Genomic DNA, 27,669 nt, shown 5'->3' on the forward strand with positions numbered 1-27,669 from the left:
GAATACATTGTTCACTCCAAATAAACAGGCAGTATGAGGGGGCATTGAGATGAGTACTGGATCAGCTTTAATGATGCTTGGACATTTTGATACTGATCAGTTCCCTGACCAGTATCAGTTTTGCTTGATATTCAGACTGATTAGCTCCTTCCATTAATGGGTTCTGGCCACTCAGATTTTTCACCGTTGTGGCCTTTGACACTGGTACTCACAAGGTATCGTAGACATGGTGCATATGTTCTCGGTTTTATTCCTCTTCAAGGCCCCCGGATAGTAGAAAAATTGCTGCTTCTCCTTTAAAGTTTTTAGAGGAATGGCCTCAGAGAAACATTATGTTGTTTTTCTCTTGAATCCCATGAAGAAGAATACAGATTAGCTCAAGTTTTCCTCAAACACATCTGGATTCTATGACCTTCAGTAAGACTCTAGTCTGGCTGCTTGGAGCCCTTGGCCCTTCAAGAAGCCTCCTCTCTGGGGCCTTTAGTGTTGGGTATTTCTGAGGAGGATGTTTGTGACTGGGATCCCACCCTAATGGCAGCTCCCCAAGGTTCAGACTAATAACCTTTGGGAACATGGTGATTCCCAACCAACACTGGCTCTGTTCTAGAGCTTGATGAGTTGTAAAATGCCATTGAACAAGAATTACTGGTGCCTCTTAAGTTCCGACTTATGTCAAAAGTAAGATTTCGCCTTTAGATAGACATGGCCTTGAATCTCTTAATACCTCCATCAGTAAGTACCCCAGGTGGGCCCTGCTGATATCCATTTTTTATTATGGGATTGGAAAATATGATAAATTTTCTCATACTTTACTGGAAAATAAACTTTTATTTAATCCTATAGAACTGTGAAAAAGCAAGTTCAATTATTAAGAAAACAGAACAAAAGTGACCTTTCTTAGACCAGCCATTTCTCAGCACTTCTGACATTTTTAGATTCTATGCCTCTGTGCTTAGTTTTGAAAAACAACACAAAGCGTGAAGGCTAAGTCAGAAACTAATGAAAAAGTTTATCTATGTGGGGTAGAAGAGATAGGTATAGGATGAGTATAGCTTTTTATATAGTTTTGACTTTTGATCCTTGAAAATGATTTACATATTCAAAAATTAAATTAAAATGATGGGGAAAAGCAAACTTAAAATTGAATACAAACAGAAATAAATGAGCCTAACTGCATATCACCTTGATAACATAACCACACAGCAAAAATAATTAATTCAAGTAATCTTTGAACACATTTTCTTACTGTACACTCTCAGGGTGATATATCCTAAGAGCAAAAAGGTTTCAAAGAAATCTTGAGTATAATTAGTATGCTTGTGGGGAGTGTTACTGATAATTTAAAAACTATTTTGCATTATCATAGGAGAGAGCAGATAGGTAAATATTTTAATGTTTTTGAGAACCAGGGTTCTCCCAGGAGAGAAAGGAATCTCAAATGGGAATAGGAAATAAGAAATTTTTTTATATTTAAATTGGAGATATAAGTATGAATTCATAATTTGAAAAAAATTAAAAATATTCTCTAGCTCTGTCCACTGAAAGGTCTTAAAAACAGTGACATCCTAGTATCAGCAAGCACACTGAGCATCTAGATCTTGGCTTCTAAACGCTACTCCTACTGTCCCAGCCGTGAGGTGGGAAGAGTCTGGAATATTTCGTTGTGCCAGAGAGTGAGAAAGTACTCAAAGATTGATGGGGACATGTCAAAAGGACATAGCAGTGTACTTGAAGAGGATTTTATTGGCCAAATTTGGAAATTTTGAGCATCAAAAGAAAGGATAGCAATGGATTGTAAGCTACTGAAATTTTTTAAAAAACCCCTAAGTCCAGGGTAATACTAAAAAATAAAAGGGCCAGGAGAAGTGAGAGATGGGAAGAAAGCCCTTCTCTACAGAAGAATACCAGTTCATAAATGTAGGAAAAATTATAGAATTAGAAAATCGGTATTTTATACTACCAATAAAATTATTGGTTCTGACAAAGATCATCAATGGTTACTAAAATCACTGGGTAAAATGTCAGATAGTCACAGTCTCAAATTATCATTCCATAGATTAAAAGTTACAAAGAGGAAAAAGTATCTCTGCAAGGGAGAGATCTGGCAGCAGACACTGCCACAACCAAGTAATCAAACTTTGGCATCTCCAGTTATGGGACAAATTGATACTATGTGCAAAGGGAAGTACGTGATGTCACCTATGGGGTATAATTGCCAAAAAGGTTTAACCTGAGTCTAATTACAAGGAAGCTTCCAGACAAATCCACATGGTGTGGCAGTCAACAAAACAATTAGCCTGAAGTTTTAAAAATAGCAATGTCATGAAAGACCACAAAGAAAAAAAAAAAGAGAAAAAGCAGGGAGGCTGATTTGCTCTTTTGTTTTAATTGTGGAGAATAAAAAAAAATGACAACCCAGTGTAATGCTTAACTCTTTCTATTATTTATTTTTAAATTGACAAATAATTATATTTTGATATACAACATGATGTTTCTCTATAGGTAAACATTGTGGAATGGGCTAAATCAAGCTAATGTTAATTTAAAATCTACTCTCAGCAATTTTCAAGCATGAAACACATTGTTATTAACTATAGTCACCATGTTGTACAATAGGTCCCCTGAACTTACTCCTCCTGTCTAGCTGAAATTTTGTGTCCTTTAACAAGCATCTCCCCAATCTCCCCAGCTCCCAAGCCCCACCTTAATCCTTGATTGGATTCGCAACCTAAAAATAAAACATAAAAAACACAGTTTTGAGACAATTACTGAAATTTATTGACGGTGTTTTAGAGAGTATTATACTGATATTAGGTTAATTCCTCAGCTGTAACAATGATATTGTAGTTATGTAGGAGAACGCCTTTATTCTTGGGAAATACATAATGAAGGATTTAGGGGTAAATATTATCATATATGCTACTTATTTCCAAATAAGTTAGCAAAAACAACAGCAAAAAGAGTAATTTTAAAAAAAGCAAATGAAGCAAAATATTACCAGATGGTTAATCTCAATGAAGGGTACACAGGTATTTATTGCACTAATCTTTCAATTTCTGTAATATTCAAAATAGGAAGTGAAGGGAAACTAGTTGCTGTTCATTGCTGATATATCTATCCATCAGACAGAATTTAGTATAGTTATTATTGTCTTCAAATAGGTTTTAAATCATGGATAGATATTTGCATTCTTTTTTAAGAAATTTTAAATTAATTATTGAATAGATCAAATTTATACAATTTGTAAAAGGTATTAAAAGTTCACAATAGAATGAACATTCACTACTCACCAAACTAAAGAACACTGAAGACTCTGGTGTGCCTCCTTGATGCCAATGTGCCTCCCCTTTCACAGTTACCATTATCCCACTTTTGTGGTTATCATTCCCTTGTTGGGTTTTTTTGTGGTTTTTTTTGAGACAGAGTCTCATTCTGTCTCCTGGGATAGAGTGCCGTGGCATCAGCCTAGCTCACTACAACCTCAAACTCCTAGGCTCAAGCAATCCTCCTGCCTCAGTCTCCTGAGTAGCTAGGACTATAGGTACACACCACCATGCCTGGGTAATTTTTTCTATTTTTCGTAGAGACAGGGTCTCACTCTTGCTCAGGCTGGTCTTGAACTCCTGACCTCAAGTGATCCTCCTGCCTCAGCCTCCCAGAGTGCTAGGTTTACAGGCATGAGCTGCAGCACCCGGCCCCCTTGCCTTTATTTATAGTTTATCATAATGCCTTACCTCCTAAACAGTATACTGCTTAATTTCACATACTTTAAACCTTTCTGTGAGTGGAACCACATTCTGTATTCTCCTGTGATTTACTTTTTATCCTCAACATTATATCCTGAAATTGACCCTATTGTGTGTAGCTGTAATTCATTCATTTTGCTGCTTTTTAGTATTCTTTTATATGAATATATCACACATTTTTAAAAAATCGATTCTACCACTGATGGACATTTGAAATGTTTCCAGTTTTTTAACTCTTTAAAACAGTGCTGGTACACATGTATAAAAGTTTCTCTGAGAATAGAATTATTGGGGCACAGATTATGTACATTTTGAACTTTGCCAAATAATGCTAAATTTTTTTCTAACATGGTTATATTTACACTCCCACCTGCAATGTATGTGCTTCAGTTGCAAATATTTGATATGGTCATGCCTCTTTTAAAATCTTTTATTTTAAAATAATTTTAGACACACAGAAAAGCCGCAAAACTAGTATAAGGGATCCAAAAATGAAATTAAGAAAACAATTATATTTACAATAGCATCAAAAACAATAAAATACATAGGAATAAATCTGACAGAAGTACAAAGCTTATACTCTGAAACTATTAATATAAAACATTGCTGAAAGAAATTAAAGGAGACCTAAATAAGTGAAATGACATCCATGTTCATGAATTAGAAGATGTTAATATTTTTAAGAGAGCAATATTCCCCCAAATTGATCTACAGATGCAATGCATTCCCTACCAAAATCTCAGCTGGCTTCTTTGAAGACATTGACAAGCTGATCCTAAAATTCATATGGAAATTTGAGGGACCCAGCATACCCAAACAGGTTTTCAAAAGAACAAAGTTGGAGGACTCTCACTTCCCCCTTTTAAGTAACAGAAGCTACATAGGCTACAGTAATCAACACAGTGTGGTACTGACATAGGACAGACATATAGATCAACAAGATAGAATTGAAAGTCCAGAAATAACCTTTCTATTCACAGTCAATTGAATTTTGACCAAGGTGCCAAGATAATTTAATGAAGAAAAAATACTCTTCAACAAATGGTGCTGGGACTATTGGATATCCACATGCAAAAGAATGAAGTTGGACCCTTACCCTCACATACAAAAAATAAAATGTATCAAAGACCTAAATGTGAGAGCTAAAACTATAAACTTCTTAGGTGAAAACATGTGTACATCTTTGTGATCTTGGATTAATCATTAATTATTTTTTAGATATGACACCAAAAGCACAAACTTTTATAAATAGATAAACTGGACATCATCAAAATTAAAAATATTTGTGCTTTAAAGAACACCATCAAGAAAGTGAAAAGACAATCCACAGAATGGGAGAAACTGGAAATTATATGTCTGATAAAAGACTATATTGACAATATTTAAAGACCTATGACAGCTCAATAATAAAAACAAATAAATAGGGGTGAAGGATCTGAATAGGCATTTATCCAAAGGATATATATGAATAGCCAATAAACACATGAAAAGATGTGCAACAACATTAGCCATTGGAGAAATGCAAATCAAAACCACAAGGAGATACTGCTACACAGCCTACTAGGATGGCTATAATCAAAAGGACAGGTAATAACAATTGTCGAATATGTAGAGAAATTGGAACTTCATACACTGGTGGTGGGAATATAAAATGCTGCAGCGACTTCAGAAAACAGTTTGGCAGTTGCTCAAATGATTAAACATGGAGTTACCATATGATCCAGCAATTTCACTCCAAGGTATGAAATGAGAGAGAAGTGAAAACGTGTGCACACAAAAACCTGTATGCAGATGTTCATAGGAGCATTATTCATAATAGCCCAAAAGTGGCATAACCCAAATGCCCATCAGCTGATGAATGGATAAGTAAATTCTGGTATATCTATACAATGAAATATTAGCAATAAAAAGAAATGAAGAATTGATACATGCTACAACATGGATGACACCTGAAAACATTATTCCAAGTGAAAGAAGCCAATCACACAAGACTGCATATTGTATGATTCTACTTATATGAAATGTCCAGAATAAGCAAATTTATGGAGACAGAAAGTAGATTGTGATTAACTAGGAATGAGAGGCAGAGGGGAGACTGAGGGGTGATGGTTAAAGGGTATGGAGTTTCATTTGGAAGTGATGAAAATGTTCTAAAATTGATTATGCTGGTTGTTGTCCAACGCTGTGACTATACTAAAAGCTATTGAATTGTACACTATAAATGGTTGACTTATATGTGAGCACATACATTTCTCAATAAAGCTGTTAAAAAAATAGTAGAGAGTTCACTATACCTGTCACCCAGCTTCTCTGAAAGTTAACAACTTATATAACCATAGTGTAATTATCAGAGCAGGAAATCAGTGCTGGAAGGATACTTTCAACTAACAGCAGACCTCACCAGTCTTTCTCTTAATGTCCATTTCCTGTTCCAGGTTCCAATCCAGGATCCCCCATTGCATTCAGTTATGTCTTCTTCAGCTCCTCCAATCTGTGACATTTCTTCCGTCCTTGTTGTTCATGTCCTTAAGTGAATACTAGTCAGTTGTTTTAAATAACGCTTCTCAATTTGGGAATGTTTGATGTTTTCTCACAATTAGATTGAGGTTTTGTATTTTGGGCAAGAAAACTACAAAAATGATATTGTGTCCCCAGTTCATCGTGTCAGGAAGTACATGATGCTGGTATGTGTTATTATGGGTGATGTTAACCTTGAATATCTGATTAAGGTGTATCTGCAGGTTTCTCCACTGTAAAGTTACTGTTTTCCTCTTTGTAGCTGATAAAAAAAATCTTGTGAAAATATTTTGAGCTTTGCTAATATCCTGTTTCTCCTCAAACTTTCAAGCACTAATTTTAGCATCCATCAGCAGATCTTGCCTGCAATTTATTGTGGTATTTGCAAAATGGTGATTTTGTATTTCTGTCATTTTTACTACCAGTAGGAGTTTATTAATTGAATTTTGTAGGGAAAAGCTGCTACTTATGTGTATATGCATTTATTTATTTATAAATACAGCTTATGGATTCTTATTTTATTCTATGAGTTATTTCCAACACTATGATTATTTATCTTTCTGCTCAAACTTTCCAGCTTTGGCCATTGGATACTCCTTAGGCAGCCTCATGTTTTTTAACATATCATCCTTTTTCACATACTACTTCCTTACTTTCTGGAACTATAAGACATTCTAGGATTATTTTTTATTTCCCTGCCTCAACCCTGGGATTAACCTCTTTTTCAAGAAAACCTAATTCCTTTTATTGAAAAATGGTATTTAAAGTACCTAGGAATATATTTAACTAAGGAGGTAAAAACCCTCTACAGGGAGAACTATGAAACACTGAGGAAGGAAATTGCAGACCATGTAAACAGGTGGAAAAGCATACCATGCTCATGGATCAGAAGAATCAACATTATTAAAATGTCTATTCTACCCAAAGTGATCTAGAGATTCAATGCAATCCCTATTAAATTACCAACATCATTTTTCACAGATATAGAAAAAACAAGTTTACGCTTTGTATGGAACCAGAGAAGACCCCTTTTAGGAAAAGCAATTTTATGCAACAAGAATAAAATGGGAGGTATTACTTTACCAGACTTTATACTACAAGGCTGTGGTTATTAAATCAGCTTGGTATTGGCATAAGAACAGGGACACAGACCAGTGGAATAGAACTGAGAATCCAGATATAAAACCATCTTCATATAGCCATCTAATCTTTGACAAAGCAGACAAAAACATACACTGGGGAAAAGAATCCTTATTCAATAAATGGTGCTGGAAAAACTGGATAGCCACATGCAGAAGACTGAAACAGGACCCACACCTTTCTCCTCTCACCTCTCACAAAAATCAAATCACGGTGGATAATAGACTTAAGGTGCAAAACTATTAGAATTCTAGAAGAAAATGTGGGAAAAAACTCTTATAGACATTGGCCTAGGCAAAGAATTTATGAAGAAGACCCCAAAGGCAATCACAGCAACAACAAAAATAAATGGGACCTGATTAAATTAAAAGGCTTCTGCACAGCCAGAGAAACTGTCACGAGAGCAAACAGACAACCTACAGAATGGGAAAAAATTTTCGCAGGCTACACATCTGATAAAGGACTGATAACTAGAATCTATTTAGAACTCAGGAAAATCAGCAAGAAAAAAATCAAACAACCCTATCAAAAAGTGGGCAAAGGACATGAATAGAAATTTTTCAAAAGAAGACAGAAGAATGGCCAACAAATATATGAAAAAATGCTCAACATCTCTAATCATCAAGGAAATGCAAATCAAAACCACAATGAGATATCACTTAACTCCAGTGAAAATGGCCTTTATCAAAAAGCCCCAAAACAATAAATGTTGGTGTGGATGTGGAGAGACAGGAACACTCATACACTGCTGGTGGGACTGCAAACTAGTGCAACCTCTGTGGAAAGCAATATGGAGATACCTTAAACAGTTACAAGTAGACCTACCACTTTACAGGCAATCCACTTTCCAAAACATCACAATACTGCCAAATTAAATGTTTAATTCATTGTTCTTAGAAATATTCACAACAAAATTTGACTACATTTGGGTGAAAATTGAAAACAACCTCTGTGTAAAGGCCCCTAATTAAAAGTGTTGAAGGCAAAATTACCTTTGTGTCCACCTTTTCTGGTACAAAGAATTTTTCATATGGTAAAACATTTTTCCTTTTTTCTTTTATGTCTGTATGTAGAAACAATTTTATTATAGACAGAGATAACAGTACTAAAGTTCCACAGTTTCTAACATTTTGAGACTATAGCCATCATAAATAATTCACTTTATTAATTTTGTACATAAATCCAACATTCATTGAGGATTTCCCATACTCTAGATACTGTGCAGTACTGTCACTGTATAAAGATGACTAAAACACTACCTTAAAAAGCTCACAATCTAATGTGGTATCTTTGGACATCATATTATATTTTTTTTCTTAAATATGTTTTCTTATATGCATTTTGTTGCTAAACTTGGGGTAAGGAAGGCTTGTGCTTATATTAATTTGGTCCAGAGCTGTAGCCCAAAGCTTAATTTTTTTCTAAGTGGCCTGTAAAAGCTATTAGCAGCAGCACTTTACATGCAAATAGAATTTAATTAAACAGATGTCTCATACATTCAACTGCTTTTACTTCATGTATCAGAAAGTTCCCAGTTGTTATTTGTGTCAGGTATGGGAAGTGGGTGGGGTGTTATAAAGAAAAGGATATCTGCTATATATGAAAAGGAAAAAATAACTGCTCTATAAATCTCTTTATACAGTTAGTACCCAGTATCAGCTGACAATGAACTTAAGTTTATCTCGTGTGTGCGTGTGTGTGTGTGTGTGTGTGTGTAAAGTGTGTAAAAAGTGATCTCTTTTTTCTTCTTGGCAGGTGTCCTTGTTGACTTGGGTCTGGAGGAGAATGGGACTGCTCATCAGAGAGCGGAGAAATATGTCGTTCGCCTGGACAATGAGATTCAAACCAAGTTTGAAGTTTTTATGAGGAGGGTAAAACAGAACCCATACACGCTGTTTGTGCTAGTTCATGACAACTCCCATGTGGAACTAACGAGGTGATTGCTTCAGAGTGAGCAAATACAGTATTTCTTCTACTGAAGTAGTCATTACATAATGAAATGTTTTAAAGGTGATGATATGATGCCCTAACATTTGGCGTCTTCTTACTGGTAACTTTTTCTTTCCCTTTTCTTGCTTCCTCACCTTTTCTTAATGATGTAATGTTGGTTTCATTCAGCTGTACTGTGGATGACTTTAGAAATTCCTGCTAAAAAATACTGTCTTAAGAGCAATGTGGACCCCAGCTGCTTCAGAAAAAGGAAGTTGAGATGAATGAGCTCCCAAAAGAGAGGCCGGCTTCCCCCTCCACCTCCTCCCCACTTTTCCTGTTTCCTTTGCTTCTCTTCCTTTCTTTCTTGCCATTTCTCCTCCTCCTTGCCTTTCTCTCTTCCTTCTCACCTTTAAAAGCAGTAGAGATGCCATTTCAGTGATCCAAGAGGAGATCTGAAACCTTCCCCAGTTTCCCAGTTTAAACAAGAGAGTATCATGTTTCTTGGGTGAACTTACGAAAGAACAGTAAACGTGGAATGATAGAACCCCTTTTGCTTGCAGATCAAATTATAGGAATTATCTGGTAGGGGGTATCTTTGCTCCTATGGACTAAAAAAGGCAAATAGTTTAAAGAGGGGGGAGGGGATGGTCATGGAATATTATATATCATGGTGTTTGTCTTCACCATGTAGGTGGGAGAGAAATTTCAGGTATCATCAAGCATTTATAGACTTTCTTCTCTCCAGGAGACACTGAACTTGGGAATCTGGAAGTTTTTTGGTTTGTGGTAGAAATGTCAGAATTACAAAAGCACTTGTTCACAAGCCAGCATGTGTCTGATATTTGACAATCTGAAATCTAGAGCCATACACAGGTGTAGATGAGATCATGCATAACTTGTTAGATTTCGAAGGAGGAGGAAAGGGAGAAAGGGAGGGAGAGAAAAGAAATTTTTCCTACATCTGTTCAGTTATTGCTAGTGTTCTATGAGCAGAAATAGCTCACTGACCTTAGACAACTTGTCTTTGAAAGCTTGGGGTACTATTTCTCAGGATACATGTTGGATCTCTCTGTATTTCATTCTCCAGTGCAACAAGATTATTTCCTTGACAAAAAAAATGTACATATATGTGGTTTTGAGGCTGCATGGCAACCTGGTACATCCCAATTGAACAGAACTGAGAAAGGTTCAGAGGTGGAAGTCTTGGTCAGGGAGTGGTGTGGGAGGCCTCCTCAGCCCTCCTCACAGCCTGGCAGGCAGAGGAAAGGAGGAGAGTAGTGTAACACAGAGCGGAGACCTTGCCTCTCTGCATCGCTGCAAGGTTTAAAAACATCATGTTCTCATGGAGAAGCTCCTTCATTCAGGTGATTTTCAAAGTATAGTCATGTGCTGCTTAATGTCTGGGTTAACAACGGACCACATATATGACAGTGGTCCCTTAAGATTATAATACCATAAAAGAATAAAAAGATTATTAATATATTACCGTATTTTTACTGTACCCTTTTTATATTTAGATATGTTTTGATACACAAATACTTACCATTGTGTTACAATTTCCTGAAGTATTCAGGACAATAACATGCTGTATAGGTTTGCAGCCTAGGAGCAGTAGGCTACGCCGTCTAGGTTTGTGTGCGTGTACTCTGTGATGTTCCCACAATGACAAAATCACCTCAGGATGTATTTCTCAGAATGTTTCCTTGTCTTTAAGTGACGTCTGATTGTAAAGTGATCCATCTCAACTACAGATTTAGATATCCTTGGCCTGGATAACTGAGTTTCCACTTTGAGGTATTAGAGAAAAACTGAAAAGGGGAAAAAAAGTGTATATATATATATCATATATACACATACCTGAAATCTGTTTGAATAGAAGGAGCATGATTCTTTTCATGTCTAAATCAAATTTTGGTTGTTTCTACTCCTGCTTCCAACTTACAAGAGCTAGAAAAATAAGGACCAAGACATCCTAACTTAAAAGGACTAAAAAACTAAGAACTAAGACATTATCCCCAAGTTGGTGTCTGATTCTGCATCTAATTATCTAAATAAGGAGGTATTAACATGACTTTCCATATTTCCACAGTGTCATTTCAGGCTCTTTGTCACATGGTGAACCCAGTCATGGATTGGCTGATAGAGTCATTAATTGCAGAGAAGTTCTAGAAGCTTTCAACCTCCTGGTGCTCCAGGTTAGCTCCTTCCCATACACACTACAGACCCAACAGTCCAGAATCAGCTCAGGCAACGAGGTTCACTGGATACAGCTGGACACTCTGGTGAGTCTCTCGCCTGCTCTCTGACACAAGAGTTCTACATCTATCCTGAAAAATATTTTCTACAGCCTACAAAATGTATGCTAAATATGCTACAAAAAAAAAAGGAAAAAAAAGTTTCATAAAAATAATAAAAGATTAGCCATTAAGCAAAGGCTCCTTCATTTAAAAATACTGAACACATTGGCTATTTAAAAATATGGCCGGGCACAGTGGCTCATGCCTGTAATACTAACACTCTGGGAGGCTGAGGTGGGATGATTGCCTGAGGCCAGGAGTTCAAGACCAGCCTGAGCAAGAGTAAGACCCTATCTCTACAAAACATAGAAAAATTAGCCAGGCATGGTGGTGTGCACCTGTAGTCCCAGGTACTTGGAATGCTGAGGCAGGAGGATCACATGAGCACAGGAATCTGAGGTTGCAGTGAGCTATGATGACACCACTGTACTCTAGCCTGGGCAACAGGTGAGACCCTGTCATAAAATAATAAAATTAAGATAAAATAAAATAAAATAAAAATAAAACACATTGGGCTAGACACAATAGCTCATGCCTATAATCCCAACACTTTGGGAGGAAGTGGTGGGAGGATCACTGGAGCCTAGGAGTTGGAGACCAGCCTGGACAACATAGCAAGATTCTATCTCAAAAAAAAAAAAAAAAAGAATAGACAAATTAGCTAAGCATGGTGACCTGTGCCTGTAGTCCCAGCTACTTGGGAGGCTAAGACAGGAGGATTGCTTAAGCCCAGGAATTGGAGGCTGCAGTGAGCTGTGATCAAACCACTACACTCCAGACTGGACAACACAGTGAGACCCTGTCCCAAAAATAAATAAAAATAAACATGTTTAAATTAAAAATACCAGAAATGTCTTACATAAGACTAACATTTATTTATCAACCCAGTGCATTTCATTCTGTCATGAATTAGGTAAGTTTCCCCTTACTTTGAGCTCTTATCTTCAAGCACGGGTTTGTTCTTTGCAGTCAGCAAGCTAAGGTCCTTGCATGGTGTTGGTATCAACAATCCCTCTCTTATGAGAACTATCTCAGTGCATTCACTATCACTAGAGATTACTCTGAGCTTTTGCTTTCTTGGTATCTTCCCCATGCCAGCTCCATCCATTCATTGGGAGGTCAAATTCGGGGTGAGATAACAGCTGCCCCAGTTCCTTTGACACTAAAGTACAAGGTGAGTCTGTGGGCTGCCCAAGTAGCTGCTGGGTTGCTCTGACACAGAATGGGATTGCCAATAGAACAAATGGAAAGAATAATAATTTTTTTAATCCAACAGATAGTTTTCCATTAAATGTTATTAAATGTTAAGTTTCACTATACTATTGAGGTGGAGGGAGAACTATCCTAATTTGTCCAGTTTTTTGTAGAAGGGATCACACTCCAGTGATAGGAAGAATTACTAATAACTTTTGCCCTTTATTTTCTCCTGACATGAAATAATAGAGAAACAGGCTTCAAACAATTTTCCTTAAAAGTCATTCCATGATTATGAATAAGTTTTTAGGTTTAATAATGGTATTGCGGTTATATTTCTAAAAAGATTCTTATCTTAGAGATATCTAGTGAAGTGCTCATGGATTAAAGATACGTTACCAGGGATTTATCCAAAATAACTGAGGGATGGGGAAATATTATACTCTCCCATAGTTAAAGGTTTTTAAAAATCATCCCTACAAAATTGAGATCAACATAGAGAAAAGTAAAAAAATGCTACACCTGATTTACAACAACAACTTTCTATGAGTAGGGGAGAAGCTCCTAACAATTAGTCTCCTTTAGTTATCCTGAAGCCAATGTCCTTCAAGAGGAATAATTGGAAAAAGCAAAGTAATTCAATTAAAAAAAATTACTGAGCACTTGTGGGCTTGTGTTGGATCTTTCAAAGAACATACAGAAAACTGATGGTTTAGAGGAGAAAGCAAAGTACATACCTAATTCACTATTATCCAAAGTAGAATAAGACAATTTCAGAAAATCAAAATGCTCTGGGGTTGAAATGAGGGAGAAGTCACATCCATTTGAGAGGACCAGGAAAAGCTACCTGGAGAGGGCAGCACTGAGGATGATGGTGGACAGAGAAGAAGATGGGGCAGAGACTGGGGGTGGAGGCAGGTGCTCCTGGCAGCAGACAGCATGGGCGAGGGCACAGTGGAGGAAACAGTGGGCATTTTGTAGAGAATACGTAGTAGGATGCAAAAGAAACCTGGTAATATACATCGTATGGAGGCTTTGAGTGCCAGGCTGGCAAAGTTTACACTTATTACACAGGCATTAAGGATTTTGTAGCAAGGGTATAGTAGTATTAGAATATACATATTTCTTTTTTTTTTTTAATATTAACAATGTAAATGCACAGCTGGATAAATTTTCACAAATGGAACACACCCATGGGACCAGCACTGAAAGAAACAGAATATTGCCACCACCTCAGAAGTCCTGTGTGTCTTCCAGGCACCCCTCCTGGCCCCAAGGGTAACACTGTTCTGGCCTCCTATACCCTGGGTTGGTTGTGCTAGCCAGTTTTGACCCTATGTAAATGGAATCATGCAATATGCACTCTGTTGTATCTGGCTTTCTATGCTCCACAGTATGTTTGTGAGATTTGTCTATATTTTGCATGAGTCATAAAACATTCATTCTTATTGCTCTGTATGTGTGTGTCTAAAACATTGTGTGACTCCACCATCATTCATTTGTCCTTCCTATTTCATTTATTTCAAACAGTGAAGCTGTAACATTCTGGCATAGCCCTTGGTAAATGTGTATGTGTTTCTGTTGGGTCTGTATCTGGGACTGAAATTTCTGGGTCATCGGGTGCGCATATGTTCAGCTTTAGTAACTACTGAGGCTGCATTTTAAGGCAGTTTATTCAATCTAGAGGCTAAGTCCAAGCAATTAGAAGGAGGAGATCAGTCACTGTGTTTTCTGATAATTCAAGTTAGAATTAACAAATACCTGAATCAGAATGGTGGTCCTGGCAACACAAAAGATGGAAGACATGGTCAATTTTCTAGGACTTGTTTATTCAGGGAGAGGGAAGAGTCAGAAATATTTTTGAGGTGATGCCTTTAGTTGGGAAAAAAGCTTGAGAGGAAGCGTGATTTGTGGAGGGCAGATGAGACTGACTGAGTTAGGACCGAGGTGAGCGCACCATTGTAAATGCAAAACTGGAGTTCACATCAGGGCTTTACAATGTAGATCTGCAATACTTTTTTACAAACAGTGATTATAGAAGCAGCTGGTGTGGATAAAATTATGGAAGAAAATAATGCAGAGAATTGTTGAGAGGGTGGTGAGGCTAAGGACTGACAAGTCACCACCGCTGGAGTTGGCCTCAGGAGTCCTTGGTGACCTTCCAGGGAACAACGTCAGGGGAACAGAGAGTTTGGCTGGAGCAAAGGGAGAGACGGCAGCCAAAGCACAGGGAGAGTTGCAGGTGCAGGGTCACTGAGAGGCCAGGCCTTCCGGAAGGGAGACGGTTGTTTTTGTTTTTTGTTTTTTAATGAGAAGGGACTTTTTCCCCCAAAGAAATAGTGATTCAATAAGACATATGATTTATGATATTTATAATATATCTTTTTTTCTAACCACTAGATGATATGGGAACAATGTGTAATAGATCTTTACAGTGAAATCATTCAGTTTCATATGTATTTTAAAGGATGGTGCCATTCACTTCCATTATAACTTTTGTAACACTTAAAAACTATAGTTACAGTTTAATGCAAACATAACAGACTGGGGAGATAATTCACTTCTAGTTCTAATTTTTAGTAACTCTGGCTCTCAAAACCCACAGTGGCTCCAATTGATTCCAGGCATCTATTTAACAACCCGCCCTATAATTTTACTAAGAAAAAAGGGAGAGAAATAAAAAATGAGGACAGGTGGATGCATCCTATCCAGCAAATTATAATGATGCGTCAGGAAAGGGAGCAGGCTTGGAATAGGATTTTATTTTCCAGAAGAAACAAGAGCCAAGGGTGAGAGGAAATGTGAAGACCAAATACAAGATAAAGGTTTTCCAAATGACTGTGTGCCTGCGGCCCAGATGGGGAAGGAAATGTAGATAAATGACTTTTTCTTCCCCCCCCCGAAATTACTTATTTGACACAGCTATCCAGAACATGGCTAAACCCAGAAGGAAACAAGCAAAGGCTTCTAAGCCTCTGAAGTAGATGTCGTTCAGTCTGTACTCTAATTTTCTAGTATCTATAAGAACATACTATGGTCCTCTCATAAAGTCTATTTGCTCTCCAATAAAAACCCTGTTCCAATAAGCAGATTTAACTGGTTTTGGGGGGGGCCTCAAAAAAATTAAAAGCTGCCAATTAGATAGTGCTTTATTTTGATCTCATTGACCTTGTATCATGCAATTGCTTCTCCCTTTAGATGGGTTACTGAAAAGCTGAGAACCAAACTTGCAGCCCACGTCTAACAAAGTGTGCAAAAACTTCTGGCATGCATTTTGGGGAGTACTAACTTTGTCCCTGACCCAATCTTATTTCTCTTACCCTTGCTTTTTTTTTTTTTCCTCTGATAGCCTAATTTCCTTTTATCTTAATAGACTTTTTCAAGTAGCCTGTTTCCTTTATGAGTTGGAGAGTGTTTAAAGAAAAATGTCGATACATAATAAATAGCAAATAAAAGTGAGACTACAACATGACAGCAAGAAGAAATTACTGTAAAAAATTAATGTAGAAAAGAGGCCCCAAAAAATCATAAAAAAAAAACAGGTCCATGAACTCAAAAGTCTCTCGTAATAATCTGGGGCTTCTTAGTTTAAGGACAAGCAGCTTGTCCTCTGAGGGCATCCTTGTGTCTCATCCTAAAACAATTACTCATTTTCATAGTGATAACCGAGTCATCAAAAAGGGAGATAGATTAAATGCTGTGTATGCTGTTTAAGAAGGCAGAAAAGTATATATTCCATTTTAAAAATAAATTTTGTTTGTAAAAGGATAAGCTTTTATGAGTTACCATTATTAAATGATGTCCAAAAAAGTTGTTTTCTGTAACAGAGGAGCTGAGTTCTGTGGGTAGCGTGTGTATCAGTATTAGAGAGCTGCTTCCAGCAGGGAGAGAATAGGAATTGAAGCTATCTGACCTTGTGTATCTGAACAAAAGAAAAAGAAAGCAAACCACTGATGTAAAGTTACTATCTGCCTTAGGGAAGTGTGTCAACATTCCACTAATAACATATTAAGTTCATTTGAAGTGAAAGGTTAGAGCTTCAGACAGAGATGATTACAGAGTTGGTGTCAGCTTGCCTAACGAAACACAATTTTTTTTTCCTTACCTGCCAGAAATAACCTCTTACAGGAATTCTTCCAACCCCTGCCCTTGAGAATGGGACACAGTGTATCTTGTCCTCACTGGGTTTTTGCTCTGTCTTTTGAATCAGGAGGACGTGGGCTGCGAGGAGAAGCTGTACTTCGGCTTAAATGAGTACAGCAAGTCTCTGCAGTGGGGGATCACAAGCCCACTTCTGAGATGTGACGAGACTTTTGAAAAAATGGTGAACACACTCTTGGAGAGGTAAATAAGGACTTCTGTCCCTTTCCTCTAGCTGTCCTTGCAGATCTAAAATAGCCAAAAGCCTTTTGTGTCAGTGCCACAGAGAGTTTGATGGAGCCCTTGAAGATGACATGCAAAGGCTGAATTAAAACAGCCTTTCCCAAGATGACCTTCTATTCCTGTGGGTCTTATGATCATCCAAGACCGGTAAAGAAAAGTAGTGACCCAAGCGGAACATAGCACCCACTCTCCATGCTGAGTCATCTCCCAATCATGCTTCATCGCTACCACCAGGAGGTTAAAAGGGCACAGAGGGATTTACTTATTAAAGACCAAGCTACGATCATGCCACTGCACTCTAGCCTGAGTGACAGAGCAAGACCCCATCTCTTACAAATAACAACAACAAAACAACCATTCCTCTGAGCTCGGGCCTCCCTGACCCTACACATCAGACTTTTACATTTTTCCCTCTTTTCTCTTCTTCCACCACAGGCAAATACCCTCAAATGACTTGGCAAAAACTAAACTTTACTAAGAGATTTGGAGTATACACTGGAAAAAAATGAAAGCTCAGATAATTTAAGTGTGTGCAGTTCTAAGGATGCCTCCTCCAGTCCCTGACCTTAGGGATTAAGATCACGACTCTTCTTTTTTCATTCCCCAGTTCCAGATCAAATTCTGGAAGAGTTTTTTCCTCTCTGACCTTAAATCATAGACTCAAAGAGTAGGTAGAGGCATTAGAATTTATCTAACCGAATAGAGGTCCCTCTCTGCCCTCCGCCACAATACTTTGTTTGATCATCCACCAATGGGGGAACGGGGCTGTATTTTGTGAGGCAGATTCTAATTTTTGGAAGCTCTAGTTCTTAAAACTGGCTCCAAATGATCACAAACCATCTGTTTAACAGCTTGCCCTATGATTTTGCTAAGAAAAAAGAAAGAGAAATAAAAATGAGGACATGTGGTCCAATGTATCCTGTACGGCAAGGTATAATGCCACATTGGGAAAGGGAGCAGGCTTGGAGTAGGATTTGATATTTTCACAGCTGTTGGATTTGAGAAGTCTTAGCTGACACTGTGACAGTAATCCTTTCACAGCACATGTGATCTTAAATTTCTAAAATCATCCCCTGAGTCTCTCCCCTGTGTTTCCCACCCGCCCATTTCATCCACCAGCTTGACATGTCTTTTTCCCAGTAACATCAGTCACAGCTTTATAATTTGCATTTTAAAGGATGATCCCATCAACTTCTATTACAACTTATGTGACACTTAGAAAACTATAATTATTTTAATGCAGACATAATAGATTGAGGAAACTATTCACTTCTAACTTCAGAATTACTTCAGAATGTGAAATTTAAATGCCTATATATCAAAGTTACCATTTGTTCTAATTTTGGCTTTCCTACATGGCCCATCAAAAAAACATTAAGCTTTACACCTACTCATTTATGCTTATTTCCTCTAACTCAGTCACCCCAGGCTAGTAACAGATATGACTTATTGAACACCTGAAGGGACCAGCCCAGGATTGCTTGAACTGAAGGATTTCTTCATTTTTCCCCAACCTGCTACATCCTTGCAGTGTGTGAAGACATTGTTAAAGGCCTGATTAAAATCCAGACTCAGCTCTGTCTCTGACTAGCTGTATGACCTGGGACAAGTAGCTGAATTTCTCTCCGCCCCTTAACTCATTTTCTTTCTACGTAAAGGCAGAGTGGTTAGAATATAGGGCATCTATGGCCCTTTCCAGCTCTGAAATACCTCAAAAGTATGCACATATTATTCATTTGATGACCCTAATTGGTATTTGACCCTAGGCTTTTCTGTGCAAGACCGGTGGACCACTGGTTGTATTTTAAATAGAATTAAGAAGTGGAACAAAGGTGAAATCCCCCCTTAGCCCACCCAGCTGTGAGGCGGATGCATGTGCTACCAGCTGGCAGCTAGAAAGAGAGGTAGACTCCGCCCCACTGTGCCAGGCTCCACGAGAGCCTTGGCCAAGCTTGGCCCCGGCCTTGCTTTGCCAGCACTTACTTTCCGGACTAGCACCTCTTCATGCCTGCAAATGGATCCTCTTTGCCCATTTGTCCTCATTTTGTGATCAGGCCTGGCTTTCTGAGGAATAGCACCAAAACGAGAGATTTCTTTTCTGCCTGCTCTGTAATTGTAAGAACTGCCTATTTGAACAAAGTGAGTGTCTCACCTGGCAGTCCAGGCCGTGGGGAGAAAGGGCTGTTGCTCCCAGGCTCAGCTTTGCTCGGCTGCCTGGACTGAGCAGGGTCTCAGGTGATATGAGGCCTCACCACTAGGGGGTGCTATGTCTCCAGTCAGCTCCAAGTTTTCTCCGGCACCAAGGAACAGTTTATGGCAAGATAGTTACTGGGGCTGTGACGATGACTTCAAATTGGTAATAATTACCCTTTTTATGGATGATACTCAACAGATTATTAATGTCTCAGTTTCCTTCACTGTAATTTTAAGTATCAGAGAAGTACACACTGACAACGCTGCCATTCTAAACCCAATGCTGCCAGCAAGAGGTGAGGCTCAAGGATGATCCACTGTGACTGTCAACAGTTTAACCCGACTAGACCAGTGTGTCTCAAAATCTGATGTGCATACAAATCACCTGGAGGTCTTGTTAGCTGCACGTTTTGATTCAGTAAGTCTGGGTGGGGCACGCTGGCATTTCTAACAAGCCGCCAGGTGCCGCTGTGGCCCCTGGATGATGCTGTTGGTCCACAGACCACACTTTGAGGAGTGAAGGTCACTATACCATCTCCAAACCTCTTTAATGTGCTACACTTGTCCCAACAGGTTATGACTCACATGCTTTGGACGCTCAACTTTTCCTGCCAGTGATGTGGGATCCAAGGTCACTCTAGAGCTAAAAGCCCACCAGTGATCAGTAACCCCTTCCTCACCATGCTCGATCACACTCACTGCGCAGGCCTTGCTGTTCCCAGCTGGTCCTGCTGCCTGAGTGCCAGTGCCCTGTGTTCTGTTGAAGGTACCCCAGACTGCACAGCATGGTCGTCCGCTGCTACCTTCTCATCCAGCAGTACTCGGAGGCTCTGATGGCTCTCACCACCATGGCGTCACTGCGAGACCACAGCACACCAGAAACGCTCAGCATTATGGATGACCTCATCAGCTCCCCAGGAAAAAACAAAAGTGGGAGGGGACACATGCTCATTATCAGGGTGCCCTCAGTGCAGCTGGCGATGTTAGCCAAGGAGCGGCTGCAGGAGGTGCGCGACAAGCTGGGTCTGCAGTATCGGTTTGAGATCGTCCTTGGGAACCCGGCCTCTGAACTCAATGTGGCAACGCACTTTGTGGCGCGATTAAAGGTTAGCAATGGACAGACATTTCTCCTTCAAAACACCATTTGTTTCTGTTTTCTAGGGGTTCCACATAGGTGGCTCAGGAGCCTGAGTTTAATAGATGTTTGCACATGTGTGAATTTGATCTTCGTAACAATGTTAAGGCTAAGCTAGGGAACATATTCACTTTCTTAACCGGAGCTAGTGTATAAAGATTCTGTCAAGGCCATTTTTAGCATGTGCATGCAGTTGGTCTTCCATGCTCTCCAACTGCAGGTGCAAAAAATGAGATGACTCAATTTGGCCCCATGTTTATTGACCTTGTTCAAGATGCCTCTAGCCCACGGCCATCTGTTTTCTCAGAAAAAAAGGTAAGTTGTCCTCTTAGACCCCTGTGGGGTAACCCTTTAAGTATCCTCAACTCACTGATTCTCTTCTGTTCATCCAGCCTGTCAGCTCATGTCTAGAGTCGGTAAAGTATCCTGCTTCGTCTTCAGTATTCACAGAGAACTACTTCTAGGCCTCTTGCATGTGGATTCCTCAAAAATTTGTTCTTTGTACTTGCTTTGACCCGCAGCCCCAAGGCTTTGGCTGGACTGTGACTTAGCCAGGTGTCCCCAAGAGGAGTTTCATGCATGACTGAGGCCCTCCCTGCTCCCTCTGCACGGCCAGTGCCTGACTGCTTGTCCCCTACCCCTCCTGTCAGGCATGAGGATGGGGGGAATAGAATTCTCAATCAACTAACCTAACTCCCTACCTTATGCCTGGCTCAGTTTTTTTCTGGGGACTTTTACGATCCAATATGGCTTAGCTATTACAGAGCATTTAGTCAAATACCCACATACATATAGGTATGGAGCTGAGCTAGGCACTGTACGTCCAAGTTAGACCAACATGGTATCTGTACACTAAATACTAAACTATATTGGGTTAAGAAAGATGTAGTTTGGCACAAATTTTAAGGGGGGAAAAAGCACATTGTCTTGGGGAATTTGCATTTTCACCTTGGGCTGCAGTCTCCCATCTGCAAAATGAAAGAGCTGGGCTGTATGATCTCTAAGAACTCTCATTTGGGGGTAATTATTTAGTGTTCAAAAGTCATTCTGCAAATGGAAACCTCTTTATTCTATTAGCTAACCTAAATTGAATAATCCAAAATGCAAACAAAATATCTTAGTTTGATAAGCAACGAGAATAAATAAAATTGTCCAAAAATACAAACTCCTATATTTAGTAGAAGTTGTAACATTTATATTTCATATGTAGACATATATTCACAATTTTAAATTATACTCATAGACTTCATTACAGCAGAATTGCTAGGATGAATGAAACACTTCTTAGAGTATAACTAATTCACTGAGACAAGCGCTTGAGGCCATATTGAATAATGATAACGATGAGGAATTTGGAAAGGCACTGGGATCAGCAACTCTATGCAGATCTCACACACCGACTGCCAGAGAGGATCTAAATGGATGTGAGGCTGCAGGGTCTTCTCTGGGTCCCCACTGACGCTGATTATGTGTAGCTCCTTACAGAGTCTTCGGTCATTGGTTCAGAAGAGCCAGTTACTATGTCAGTATAAATCAGTGGGTCCTAAATAATTTGCCCCTCTGGGCCATTGTTTGAAAACCACAATCAAGGCCTGAGTTTCTTCCCATGGCTGCTAGCTCATCAGAATCACCTGCAGGGATTTTCAAGGAGCCATTGGTCTGTGCAGCCAGGGTTGAGGACCGCTGTGCCATAAACGAAGGAGTTCTCAAGTAGTTACTTCTCAAAGCAGCAATATCTCTCTCAGTTGGTGTGAGTAGCTGCCAGGCACCAACTACACGTAAGAGTCCCATGTTCTCAAAACCACTGGATCACATCAACCCATTCTTTTGATACTCTTTAATTGGGAGAAAAAATATAGATCCTGTTTGGATGGTCACATCCTAAGCAAAACTTCCTTTTGTCAGGTAGATTTTGGTTCACCTATTTCTAAGTTACCAACCCCCTTTACTATTTTCAGGATGGCATGGGTGTGCCTTTTATCTCAAGTCTTAGGTAAAATCCAACACTTTTTCCATTTTGTGATCTCATTTTTGTGCTTAGCCCTAATTATCCTGTTATGTATTGTGGTTAACTTATAAGTGATGATGAGCCCTTTGGAAGGATACAAGGTTTAAATCTAAATAAATCGGTTCCATTGCTTGAGGCCAGGAGTTAGAGACTGGCCTGAGCAACAATATAGTTAAGACCCCATCTCTACAAAAAAATTTTTAAAAATTAGCCAGGCATGTGGTGCATGCCGGTAGTCCCAGCTACTCAGGAGGCTGAGGCAAGAGGATCACTTGAGCCCAGGAGTTTGAGGTTGCAGTGAGCTATGATTGTGCCACTGCACTGTAGCCTGGGCAACAGAGCAAGACCCTGTCAATCAATCAATCAATTTCTCCAGAAGGCATGTAAAGCTTTCATTAGATGTCCTTGGCCTTAAGCCCTGTATTATCCTTAAACTCAATGATTATGTAGTTTTTTGTGTTAAGTTCCTCTGCAGTAAATCCATCTGGGGGGCATGGTCAATCCATGGAAGATCTGCAGCCATCATTCATCAGAAGTAGCAGTGTGATGGAAGAGCATCTTATAGTGGGTTTGGTCTGATTGCTCTGATTGATCAAAAGTGAGATTTGTTTAATAATCTTCTGAAAACAAATCTTCTCATGTATAAGAGTAAGACATTATATCTGTTATCCCATCATTATAACCCAACCTCGTTATTCCTGGTGGAACCATGATCCATAGATAGTTTCTGGGAGACAAAACACATTCACGGAGAATCCCAGTGTCAGGGATATCATGAGTCCCATGTGAAGACTATAAGTAAAATTATTCCTATTCCAGAATAGTTTGCTTTAAATCAGGTAATGTTATGGTTCCCTTTGACATAAAATAGTATGGAAAATTGACTTTTTGTGGAGAATATTTTTTCTATGATTTTAAAAAATCTTTTTGCCAGATTGATTTTTTTTTGAAGACATAGAAAGTCTCTCAAACTTGTAAACAGTTATGTAGATCCACTGATTTCCCGTTGGTATGCGTATATATAAAGTAAAATATTGGGCAACAAGTAAAAGCACAAGAATGGTTAAGGTTCTTCCAGTTTTACAAATTATGGCAATTTCATTTGAAGTAATTTCGAGTATGTTTATTTCTAAAGACTGGTTTTCCTTTATTGAGCCTTTTCTTGACATCAAATCATTAATCAAACCGTATTATATTATCTCTTGCCTGGTGGATTTCTTTTTATCCCATTTTATGCTTAGTAAAGGAAGTACCAGTCTATTTTAAAATAAAATTGTATGCATTACTTAACACCTCACTTCTTAGTCTTTGTTCCCTAAAACATTATCAGTTCATTCTTATAACTCCTCCTAGAAAGCTAATAAAAAGCAGTCAGATGCTACATACTTAAAGTATGTAGCAGAAACCACCTCATCTACTTAAGAGATGGTCTATTTTCTTTCTGTTCTAAAATAGAAAAATATATAAGATCTTTTCACTTTTGAGTATCTTTCAATTTAGAATTTTTTTCAATGATATAGTTCTGTCTTCAAGATTGATGCTCCATGTATTAAAGACATATGTGTGTATACGTATATAGTGTTAATATAGATGAGAAATTGGTGACTAGATTCTTTGGGAAATTATGAGCAAAATGCATTACTCTTCCAAGGAGTAAAATTACTCTTCCAATTTTAAAAAAAGATTTTTTTTTAAATCCTAGAAAAATATTCTCTACAAAAATTCAGTTTTCCATACTATTTCATGTCAAAGGGAACCATAACATTACCTGATTTAAAGCAAACAATTCTGGAATAGAAATAATTTTACTTATAGCCTTCACATTGGACTCCTGGGGCAGGTTTTATTTTTTTTTTTCCTTAATCCAGATCTGGTTATATTTTTAACCTTTTGATGAGAGACTCTTTGGAGTCCCTAAGCCAATAACTGCCAGTTATTTTAAAAATCAATAAAGTAAGAAAGAGGAAGAAAAAACATCAGAAGTGGTTCATTATTTTCTTGGTGAAAATGTCTGTTTTGATGGAGTTCTGAGATTCTTTTGTGAGTCATTCACAACTGAAACTGTCTTCTTTAGTCAACCAATCCCAAGAGTTTGTCCATTATTTGAAGAAAGTATATTTAAGTACCTTGAATCAGGTAGATTAGCCAGGATTTCTATAAGGTTTGCATCACTAGTGGGATTTTTCACATTGTATGTTTTTTTTTTTTTTGGCCTGTGTGGCTAATGCATAAGGTATACCAAGATCTCCCATTTTATCCTGTTGAGATAAAAACTGCAGGCCTCACTCTTATGGATGTGTTTTATGTCTGCTTCTTAGCAGCAATTAAAAGGTGAATATATACACACACACTTAATGGAAATCATTTGGAAGCACAATGTGTTTAAAATCTGTATAGAAAGCTGTAAAAAAGGGGAAACCTAAATGAGTTTTAATTTTGTCATATGCATGTCTTCCCACAGACTTGGAGAGGAAATGAACTAGAAGAGTGGATCCCTCGGACGTACCAAGATTTAGAAGGTCTGCCTTGTATAGTGATATTAACTGGCAAAGATCCTCTTGGAGAAACCTTTCCCAGGTACAGTTTCAATAATTAATTCTACTTTTCATTAGTTGTCCAGCTGAACTGATTATTAAAACTTGGCTGATGCACCGTGACTCCATTTGTTTGGCAGGTAATGAGAAGCGGATTGTTTTATGCAGGGATATAGGAAATATAGTCTTATTTTCTCTTTCAACTTTCCAGAGATACCCAGCATTTCTGGGAATGGGAGAGAGACACATCTGAGAAATGTCTGTGCATCCAAGCAGGGCAAGCAGGGAGGAAAAGCAGGATTTTTTTTTTTCTCTGAGACAGGGTTTCATCCTGTCACCCAAGCTAGAGTGTAGTGTCATGATCATAGCTCCCTGTAGCCTCAAACTCCTGGGCTCAAGCGATCCTCCCGACTCATCCTCCCTAGCAGCTGGGATTATAGGCCCATGCCACCACCCGCCTGATAATTTTTCTGTTTTTTGTAGAGACAGGGATTTCACCCCTGCTCAGGCTGGTCTTGAACTCCTGGCCTCAAGCAATCCTCCTGCCTATGCAAAAAATTGTCCCCAAAGTGGTAGGATTACAGGTGTGAGCCACCATACCTGGCAAGGATTGTTTTTTTTAAGTACTTTTTCTTTGTTATTCTGCTGTTCCCACCCCACCTCAAGGATCTGGGCTCCGTAGCTTGGAAGGCAACAATAACAATAATAAAAGCAATAACTGAATGCTTACGCTGGGTGGCAGGCCATTCATTCCTTACAATAACCATAGGAGCCCAGCACTGTTATTAGCTCTATTTTATACTTGAAGACAGTGAAGCACAAAGCAGTTAAGGTCAGTACAGCTGGGAGGTGGCAGAACTGAGGTTTAAATCAAGGCTCGTCTTACACTGAAACCCGTGCTTTTAACTGCTCCCTGTTGTGTTCAGATCTCCAGGCATATGTAAACACTATGTGTTGGCCAGATGGACTCACCAACATAATTACTTTTGTTCAGGTCTTTGAAGTACTGTGACCTCCGGTTAATTGACTCAAGCTATTTAACTCGCACGGCCTTGGAGCAGGAGGTGGGTCTGGCATGCTGCTATGTCTCAAAAGAGGTGATCCGGGGACCCACTGTTGCCCTGGACCTCAGTGGGAAGGAGCAGGAGAGAGCTGCTGTCAGCGAGAATGACTCCGACGAACTGCTGATCGACCTGGAGCGGCCCCAGAGCAACAGTAGCGCTGTCACCGGAACTTCGGGTCAGTGCTTTCCTTTCTCTTTCCCAGATATGAGGGATGGGAGGGAGGAGGTGGGTAGGAGTGTGGAAGGTAGAGGCTTTTACTGACAACCCCCAAGGCTTCAGAGGAGCCCTTGGTGACTCTGGCATCCTCTCCAGACCTCAGCGATACTTGGAAAACATGACTGTTGAACAGCCACAAAATACTTCTCTGGGTAAACTTTTAATGAAGAGCTTCGTAATAGCCTAAATATAATAAATTTTATCAACCCCAGGCTGAACCATCTTCCCTAGTCTTTCCCACCCTCAATCTTCTCACAGTTATTATACATCTCATGCTTGCACAAGGGCCCTATTTTTCTTCTAGGTCTTAAAGCTGTAAGTTTGTGCTAAGTGGCTTAGTACCTGGCACAAAATATTTGTTTGAATGACTGACTGACTTTTCTAAATACGTAATGGCAAGTGTTTGTATACTGAAGGCTACTCTGGGGCCACTGGTCGATTGTGAAGATCCTCCATGCAGCATGCATGAAAGAGAGGCCCCTCTCTTACGGAATTACTGTATGTCTCATGGCAGCGCCTTGTGTGAATTTTCTTCTGATAAATTGTATTACAGGAAATCCAACATTATTTCAATTTTTTTCTGATTATGAAAGTAATAAAGGCCGGGCACGGTGGCTCATGCCTGTAATCCTAGCACTCTGGGAGGCCGAGGCGGGTGGATCGCTTGAGGTCAGGAGTTCGAGACCAGCCTGAGCAAGAGTGAGACCTCATCTCTACTAAAAATAGAAAGAAATTATCTGGCCAACTAAAAATATATATAGAAAACTTAGCCGGGCATGGTGGCGCATGCCTGTAGTCCCAGCTACTCAGCAGGCTGAGGCAGTAGGATCACTTAAGCCCAGGAGTTTGAGGTTGCTGTGAGCTAGGCTGACGCCACGACACTCCCTCTAGCCCAGGCAACAAAGCAAGACTCTGTCTCAAAAAAAAAAAAAAAAAGAAAGTAATAAAGCTTGGCCAAACATGGCGAGACCCCCATCTTTACAAAAAATTTAAAAATTAGCCAGGTGTAGTGGCATGCACCTGTAGTCCCAGCTACTTAGGAGGCTGAGGCAGGAGGACTGCTTGAGGCAAGGAGTTGGAGATTGCAGTGAGCTATGATTGCACCACTGCACTCCAGCCTGGGCAACAGAGAGAGACCCTGTCTCTTAAAAAATAAAAAAAGTAATAAAGCTTAATGCAGAAAATGGGGAGAATGTAACAAAGTACAAAGAAGAAATTAAAAATGAAACATAATCCCACTACCAGAGGTAACCACCAACAATGTTGGGTCACATGTCCCTCCTTCTTTTCCTTTTTTAAACTATCATTGA

General features: G+C 39.0%; 1 protein-coding gene across 5 annotated transcripts in view; it reads left to right on the forward strand.

The window, feature by feature from the left end:
* Positions 1–27,669, forward strand: part of GREB1L (GREB1 like retinoic acid receptor coactivator) — a 253,833-nt gene that overhangs the window by 203,091 nt on the left and 23,073 nt on the right. For all 5 annotated transcript variants that reach the window (XM_045527987.1, XM_045527989.1, XM_045527990.1 and 2 more), the window contains 6 exons: positions 9,159–9,339; positions 11,425–11,617; positions 17,037–17,170; positions 20,169–20,508; positions 25,007–25,122; positions 26,074–26,318. In XM_045527987.1, the coding sequence (XP_045383943.1) occupies positions 9,159–9,339; positions 11,425–11,617; positions 17,037–17,170; positions 20,169–20,508; positions 25,007–25,122; positions 26,074–26,318 (1,209 nt within the window). The remainder of the gene's footprint in view (positions 1–9,158; positions 9,340–11,424; positions 11,618–17,036; positions 17,171–20,168; positions 20,509–25,006; positions 25,123–26,073; positions 26,319–27,669) is intronic.

Source organism: Lemur catta, chromosome 16, assembly GCF_020740605.2.
Source record: "Lemur catta isolate mLemCat1 chromosome 16, mLemCat1.pri, whole genome shotgun sequence".
NCBI lineage: Eukaryota > Metazoa > Chordata > Mammalia > Primates > Lemuridae > Lemur > Lemur catta.